We start from the raw sequence: 7,748 nt of genomic DNA, 5'->3' as shown, positions 1-7,748 counted from the left end.
AATGCAACAAAACTGAAAAGAAAAATGCAGCAAAACAAAAGCCATTGATCCAAACTACATGCAAACACGTACTGTAGCTTGAGACATTAACATTGGGTGTTTTTATCATTTTGCACCTCTCTGGCGGTGCATACAATTGGTAAACTGGCCACATTTAGTCATTCACGCAGCCCTGATGAAAGGTGCTGCTATAAATACTTTCAAGATACTGTAGAAAGGTTACTAAAGTAAAGTAATAATTGCATCATGATGCTTAAGTAACAGTTAAAAATATGCATAATATGAAATATGCTTGTAGCATTTGTTACACAGAAAAAATAGTGGTCTCAAAATTAATGCGTTAATGCAGATTAAGCCATCATCGCAATTAACGCGATACAAAAAATGTAACACTATTAATGCATCTGGAGTGCAGCATGACTCAAAATCCCTGAAATGTTTCTGTCAACGCATTTCGGGCAGTTTGTCCAAGTAGTCATGGGCAGCTGAACTGATCAACTCAATATGGAAGATGATAAACGCACATTAGCCCTCTCGATGGGAAATTTGAGTATTAAAATAATAACAAGTCGACCGACAGAAAGTATTATGCACATTTGCACAAAGTTGATTCTGTTCATCTGGATGCAGCGTTTTCAGTGGGAGAAACGTTTCGTCACTCATCCAAGTGACTTCTTCAGTGTCAGCTGACTGCAGGTTTCCCCAATCTTATAAACAGTACATTTGCATAATGACTGAAACCAGCCCACTGAAGGAACGCTACGTCCAGATGGACAGAATCAACTTTTGGAGATTTACCTACCTGGACGATTGAGCATGTATCAAGAAGATAAAGAAAAAATTTTCTTTTCACCAAAGCACCTTAAAATATCACATTCATGCGAAGCATATGTTAGCTAGGGATGCTAATAGCACTTTGGCTAAGGCGTCATCCAGCTTGCGACAAACCACTCACAGAGAATCGGGGACTCAGTAAGTCTACCTCGGACATATTGATTGACACAATGCCAAATGGATTGCAACAAACTGCAGACCTATTGCTGAGAACATGTACTTTACTTAGCTTTGGTTCCTCGTCTCAAGGACTTGAAGTGCTGGCCACCTGATGCGGACCTTGTGTAAATTACCGTAACGTAATAGACTTCTAGTCGCCTAAACCAAGACCAAGACAAGACCAGAGGGTATCGAGACCAAGACAAGACCAAGACCAAAACAGACCGTGTCAAGACCAAGACAAAGTCGAGACGAGACCGAGACCGAAACAAAAAAGTCTTTAAACTGCAGCCAGGTGCTGCTTCGTTTACGGGTGTCAGGCATATTTATGTGTTTTTGTCTACTGTCTCACTCATTTACTGAGTGACTCACTTGGATCCGAGACCAAGACCAAAGTCCGTTGAGACCAAGACAAGACCAAGACCATGTAAAAGTGGTCTCGAGACATCCAAATCTACTACATAAACAGAGCGAACATGAGAGCACCCGACTGCAGACGTCAATAATGCAGCATAATGGAATAATCTTATAAAGTTATAAAGTTATAAACTGCCTCCACAACCCAGTTAAAGTACAAAAAAATCTATTCAACAAAAATAGTGATGCAGTTCAGCCTTTTTTTGTTCAGCCAAGCCTCTCTGTTGCTGTGTGGACCAGCCCGTGTCAGTCACCTCTTTCCCATGTCACTCACTCATTCGGTGATGTACTGCGGTCTCATAAGGAAACTCAGCTTTTTGATTAAAAGTTTTTCCTTGTTCCCGAATACAAATATTTTTTGAAGTATTTGTAATGATCCATCGCCTGGATCAACAAGGTCCGCGTCAGGTGGCCTGACGAGAAGTGTGCTACTAGAACAAGAAGGCATCGGTGGGCAAGAGATAAAAAATAGGGTGTTGTTGGAATGCTGCTATGCAAGTAACCCTGGCGGTTACATGAATAGGATGAGGGACCTATGGAATCTTTGATACCCAACATCCACATTGACGGTGAAATAACTAGTAGCTCAGTGTTCCAACATTCAAAAGAAGGGATTGCTCTCACAGCTGGAGATTGACGAGGTACAACACAAATGTTATGGCAAGGGGGAGCCAGGACAAACATCTATGAATACATCAAGAAGATGGCCCCAACTGACTGGGTGGGTTGTAAGATTCTAGCAGGTGGGGCATACATGGAACACCATAACCAAGTGGCTGGCCCCGAGCTAAGATCCTGTGGGACTTCCAGATACTGATGGACAAAATGGTGATGGCTAACCAACCTGACATAGTGGTGGTAGACTAACAGAAAGAGATGGCCGTAGTGATAAATGTAGTGGTTCTGAATGTCAGCAACACTATAAAGAAGGAACACAAGAAGCTCAAGAAATACCAAGAGCTCAGAGAAGAGCTCGAGAAGATGTGGAGGGTGAAGGTAACGGTGGTCCCCGTGGTAACTGGAGCACTAGGCAAGTGACTCCAACAGATCCCAGGAACAACATCGGAGATCTCTGTCCAGAAGAGCGCAGTCCTGGGAACAGCTAAAATACTATGCAGGACCCTCAAGCTCCCAGGCCTCTGGTAGAGGAGCTTGAAGGATAGACTGCCCGCAAGGGTGGGCGGGGAACTTTTTTTTTTTACCATTTCTTATTGGTCACTTTGTGCTCCATTTCTATTTGGTTCTCATTGTTTTGCACCTCTTATTTGTACTTTTGCATGTTTATGCAGTAATTCTGCTTTTGTATTGTCATTCTGCAATTATTTGTTGGGTCACAGCAATCTGTAATCCCTCTTTGTGTTTTTAGTCATAATATGTGTCTGAATGTGAACTGCTGGGCTGATGGACTGGTAACTTTTCTGCTTTCTCACTTCCAGTTTTTGCATGTTGGGACAGGCTGCAGATTCAAACATCAAGGACAAATATTTAAACATCCAGACCTTTAAAAAAGGGTGTGTTGAATTCATTTGTGTCCATGAATCATGAAACTGTTGCAAGAATGTTAAATCTCCTGTGAAGAGACAGACTGTGGAAAACCCCCCAAAGAAAAGCAGAATTTCATGTCAGCTGCAAAGATGGACCGGTTTGAGTGGTTTAAGGATCGTGAGGTTTTGGGTGCAACTCTTTACTCGTTACCAGACTCTCAGGTACGTGTGAAGTGATCGCATACTGTTTGATTAAAAGCACAGTAAAGGCACGCCCACTTAACTGAAGCTCGTGTGTTAGGTGTGACAGAGAGGGCGTGACTTTAAACTCATCTCCAAATCGAAGTCCGACCTGTTTTCAGAGGACTCTCTGCCATCCTGTGTGTGTCACCTAACGCGAAGTAAGTGCTCATTTCTGCAGGTGTTTTTGTCAATTTGTGAAATTAGTGAATACAGATATTTAATAGTGACTTTTTGGCTATATGTAATGTTTCATGTTTACCTTCATCTTCAGTTCATATTCCAGTGTTTATTTCAGCAGGACAGCTAAAACATTTCATGACAGAGCTTTGCTGCACTTTGCACGGCTCACACCTGTTTCTCTTGTAGCCGTTACCAGCAGTCGCCACCATGGCTGAGAATGCAGAGGCCCACTCCACCACTCTTACCACCAATCGCAACTGCACCATGGAAATCACCAACATCACCACCGCCTACTGCCTCGTCAACCCAAAGTAACAGAGCCCAAACTATTTCTCTTTTAGTCCAACATAAAGTATTGGATTTCTTTGCTTATGCAGGAGAGCATTTATTGTTTGCAGTTAAACAAAAAAACCTCAATTTCAATGCCCGTGTGATGCAACATTATCAAACGTCAGACAAAAAGACCCGTCTATCACTCTTTAACACAAGTTATTTCTGCCGCCATCATTTGTTACTTTGTATCCTTGTGGTTTCTTGTGTCTGCGTTTTAATTGTAACCAATATTTTTTACTGATGTGTAAAAAATGGCCAGAATGATATTTGCATGTCCTTTGATATTTAAACATTAGTCCTGTTGAGTCTGTAGTTGATGAGCTTGAACCACCTCCAGCAGCGCCAGAGTTAAATGTCTGATGGCATCAGCAGTCAGGAGGATATTGCACAGTTGACTGTTTTTACATCGAGGTGCATTAATAAACCTTTGCCCTCCTTCCTTTCAGGGTTCACATGGAAAGTGGCTTCGCCCACAGCCCTCCGCAGCCCACCGTGCGCACCACTAAGACAGAAGTGTGCTCTTTCACCAAGGATGACAACACAGCATCAGGTGCTGCGGGTGTGCTGACCTACGACCTGTTTGACATGCGCAACCGCCGCTGCGATGGCATTGTGGCCATCATGTTCTCCGTGCCGTTCGACTACAACTTCTACAAGAACTGGCTCGGCGTGGGCGTCCTTGATAAATCGAGAGCTGTCGACAGTAAGTTGTTCAACTACATGTACAACGAGAAGAACTGCAGCGACTTTGTCCGCTACGAGGCCAAAGGCTCAGGGCTGGTGTTCAGAGGCAATACGGTGGATGTGAGGGCATGTATGTCCGATGAGGGCAAAGCTATTGTTAAACTGGAGCTGTATGACCGGATGGGCTAAAGAGTCTGGTTGTATTAGGTGTGAGAATAAAATGTTCAAACAAATGTGTCGAGTGTATTTGCTGATATTCCTGAAAACCAAAGTGCAAGTTGTCATCCTTATAATTTAGAGGTGCTTTAAACAAATAAAAAACAATTCAACTGAGTTGTTGTCCTCTGTGTTTCTTTGTTCAATCGAAAAATAAATTGTTGGACGTGACTTCAAATGTTTGCATGCAAAAGTGAATATAAATGTAGCTAATCATCCCAGCCTGTGACTTGTCCCACTATTTTCCAGTTATTTCCTGTGGAATTTGTTCTAAAGTTAGGGTTTAAGTTCACTGCTGACAACACTTCCTGCTTATTAATGGTACGACGAAACAAAAGAGTATAAAACTGCAAAAAATACTATAAGTATTTTAAAACAATGAGTGTTTTAAAAGAGAGGAAAAGGGAGTTGGGATCATCATTAGTTCTTTCTCAAATTGTAGTCTTTACTTTTATCTTACTAACTTATTATCTCATCCTTAAGATGTTGTTTTCACTGTTGTGAGCCATCATTATGAAGCTAATATAAAAGTTTTCAAATGATATAGTATTGAATAAGTGTCCTAACCTCCCCAAAAGTATTAAGGATGCATGCTTTATTCTAGAGCATCCTAATCTCTAATCTAAACACTATTTCCCTGTAAAATCATCAGATGTGCATCTCTGACTGGGACCTGTGATCTGCTCTGCACAGTCACACAAATACAGACCAATAACATTACCCTGCTGTGGTATTTTGTTTTGTCATTGCATGTAATTTTATTGAGTTATTTAATATATCTTTTTAATAAGTTATGTTTAATGTTTAGTGCCTATTGCCACATCTTTTCTTATCTTGACAAGGATGAATAACTCTTCCTGTTCTTCCAATGGGATTACACAGTACTATTAGGAGTGCAGGGTCTATTATAAAGTATTATAACCTCTCCTTATCAGAATTTTTTACGTTTAAAGTAAATTTTCTTGTTGGTTTGGCGAATAGGTTATTCATCAACCTTTCAACAGACATGTTTCAAGCTGTCTAAGCCCTCTGCCGAGACGAAGCATGTTTATTTAAAGAAAAGGTGTAGCGCAGAAAAATCCCACAAACCTCAACAAACCAGTTCGTAGTTTCACAAATTGACAGCAGTGTGAGAACAAAAAGACTACAGTTATCCTGTGCTGTTGTTGTTAGCTACACCCTTTGCTTTACGCCTCTGCAGACATGCGATGGGAAGTGACCTGGGAGCTGGATGTATGTTTATGGGTGGAGACACCTTTGGGTGCAACGCATTCCCCGACGAGACTCATGTAAGAGCTGAACTCAGTGTCTCAAATCTGTCCGAGCACGAGTCAGCTACGTACCAGTGATCCCGACAGGTAAGACGCTTCATTCCTGCTCAGTTGTTTGATTTGCATTTTTATTTCAATTGGTTAAACTCATTCACAGATCTGCAGTTTACACTTCTGTTCTGTCTGTCGCAGCCTTTACAAGCCACACCATGAGTGAATCTGCAGAAGCTTTGGCCGCCGCTGTCGAAAGCCGGAGGAACGTCACCATAGAGATCACCAACCTCACCAACAACTACTGCCTGATTGACCCTAAGTAAGTCCAAAATAAATGCACGTTTGCTCACTTTGTCTGTACAGATTAAAGTTAGAATATGCTTTAGGTGCAGCTTGACAAATATCCAGTTAGGAAAATTCTTTTTCAAATTTTGCCTCCTGCTTTCATTTTTTCCTCACTTTTGCTGCTGTTAAAAATTAAAGGCTTTTCCTGGACAGTGGCAGCTGCCGCAGCCCCCCACAACCGACTGTACGTCCACAAAAGACTGAAGTGTGCAACTTCGGCAAGGGCAAAGCCAAAGCCACCGGGGCAGTGGGCGTGCTGACCTACGACCTGTTCAAGAAGGAGCTCAACAGAGCCGATGAGACACTCGCTATAATGTTCTCCGTGCCATATGACTATAACATGTACAAAAACTGGTTTGCCTTGGGAATCTACAAGAAGGGCAAAGAGTGCAATGAGAGCCTGTTCAAAGAGATGTATTACAACAAAGAGCAGGTGGGATTCTTGCGGGCGGAGGCCAAAGGCTCCGACCTCACCTTTGAGGGCGGGAGCCTGGACATCAAGGGTACCATGTCCCCCCTGGGCAGGGCCATAATGAAGGTGGAGATCTGGGACAAGCTCTTCACTCCTCACATGCAGCAATCTTACTGAGTTGTTGATTCGTGTTTGTCAGAGTAAACCTGCTTGAAACACCACCGTGTAGCCAACTGTACACCTGTGCTACTGTATTACCTGTAAATGCAATAAATTCTTACTCGTCTGATGTGATAAAACACAAGTGTCAGTGATCATTTGACATGAAATACACACAACGACAAACCAGTTGGGTTTAACTTGTGGAGCAGGTGACTGAGTGTTACTCATTACTTTGATTGGGGCATGAAGTACAAACAAAACCAGCAGGTTTGGGAAGTAATTCATTACAGTTACTCGAGTACTGTGTTGGAATATAATTTTAAGAGTCAAGCTTTACATTTTTAATCATCTGTGGAATTTTACAACATTTTGATTCAGACAGTGGACGCTGATTTAGGACACAAACACTGCAGCAATGAAAATCTTTTCTATATCGATTTATTATAGTTTCTGTCATTTGCAGGTGCACATATTAACACATACTATGTGCTGTTAGATAAATCGGATATACTTTATCCACTTAAGCCCCACGTCCCCGGAACCGGGGGCAAAAAGGAGGAGATCACGTTTAATCGGTTATAACGCCGGTTGAGAAATATAAGTCCAGACATGTGTGGTATCCACAGAAACCTCAGAATCTCAGCTAAAATGTCATATAAACCATTTCTACAACCACCAAACACACCGAAAACAAGCTGTGATTAAACGAGCAGTTACGTAAATGCGCAGAAGTCCCTAAACAAACAAAACCGAACCAGAAATTCTTCAGACTTAGTGTAACCAGCTAAAGATGGGCTGGTTAGCTTCCAGAGCTATCACTGACTCCACACACCAAGTTTCACCAGGATCAGACCAAAATTCACTGAATGAGCCGCAAAAGAAGACCACAAAAACACACAGCGGCGCAAATGCGCTAAGACAGAAATTGGCTTACCATCCCGATTTTCTCCGTTATTTTCGCAGGTAGCTGGTAGCCACGTGATTAACAGTAGTTGCCATGCCTACCTAGCCGCA

General features: G+C 42.1%; 2 protein-coding genes across 2 annotated transcripts; both read left to right on the top strand.

Moving 5' to 3' along the window:
- Positions 1-3,229: 3,229 nt before the first annotated feature.
- LOC102777372 (uncharacterized) lies at positions 3,230-4,632 on the top strand. The gene is made up of 3 exons (XM_006793232.3): positions 3,230-3,295; positions 3,504-3,628; positions 4,097-4,632. Exons 2-3 carry the CDS (start codon positions 3,525-3,527, stop codon positions 4,521-4,523), a joined length of 531 nt encoding a protein of 176 aa, XP_006793295.2. The 5' UTR covers positions 3,230-3,295; positions 3,504-3,524; the 3' UTR covers positions 4,524-4,632.
- A 1,200-nt stretch (positions 4,633-5,832) lies between these two features.
- LOC102777078 (DELTA-actitoxin-Afr1e-like) lies at positions 5,833-6,835 on the top strand. Its single transcript, XM_006793231.3, has 3 exons — positions 5,833-5,908; positions 6,014-6,134; positions 6,299-6,835. The coding sequence occupies exons 2-3, from the start codon at positions 6,031-6,033 to the stop codon at positions 6,747-6,749; spliced, it is 555 nt and encodes a 184-aa protein (XP_006793294.2). The 5' UTR covers positions 5,833-5,908; positions 6,014-6,030; the 3' UTR covers positions 6,750-6,835.
- Positions 6,836-7,748: the final 913 nt, after the last annotated feature.

Source organism: Neolamprologus brichardi, chromosome 8, assembly GCF_056152115.1.
Source record: "Neolamprologus brichardi isolate AB-2024 chromosome 8, ASM5615211v1, whole genome shotgun sequence".
NCBI lineage: Eukaryota > Metazoa > Chordata > Actinopteri > Cichliformes > Cichlidae > Neolamprologus > Neolamprologus brichardi.
The sequence above is the reverse complement of the archived record's forward strand: the minus strand, read 5'-3'. Positions and strand labels throughout refer to the sequence as shown.

What these genes read in the sequence shown, in the direction of transcription:
- LOC102777078 (XM_006793231.3), top strand. Translation starts at nt 6,031, where the DNA reads ATGAGTGAATCTGCAGAAGCTTTGGCCGCCGCTGTCGAAAGCCGGAGG. An exon ending in TACTGCCTGATTGACCCTAA is followed by an intron (nt 6,135 to 6,298) that starts GTAAGTCCAAAA and finishes TAAAAATTAAAG; the next exon opens with GCTTTTCCTGGACAGTGGCA.
- LOC102777372 (XM_006793232.3), top strand. Translation starts at nt 3,525, where the DNA reads ATGGCTGAGAATGCAGAGGCCCACTCCACCACTCTTACCACCAATCGC. An exon ending in TACTGCCTCGTCAACCCAAA is followed by an intron (nt 3,629 to 4,096) that starts GTAACAGAGCCC and finishes CCTTCCTTTCAG; the next exon opens with GGTTCACATGGAAAGTGGCT.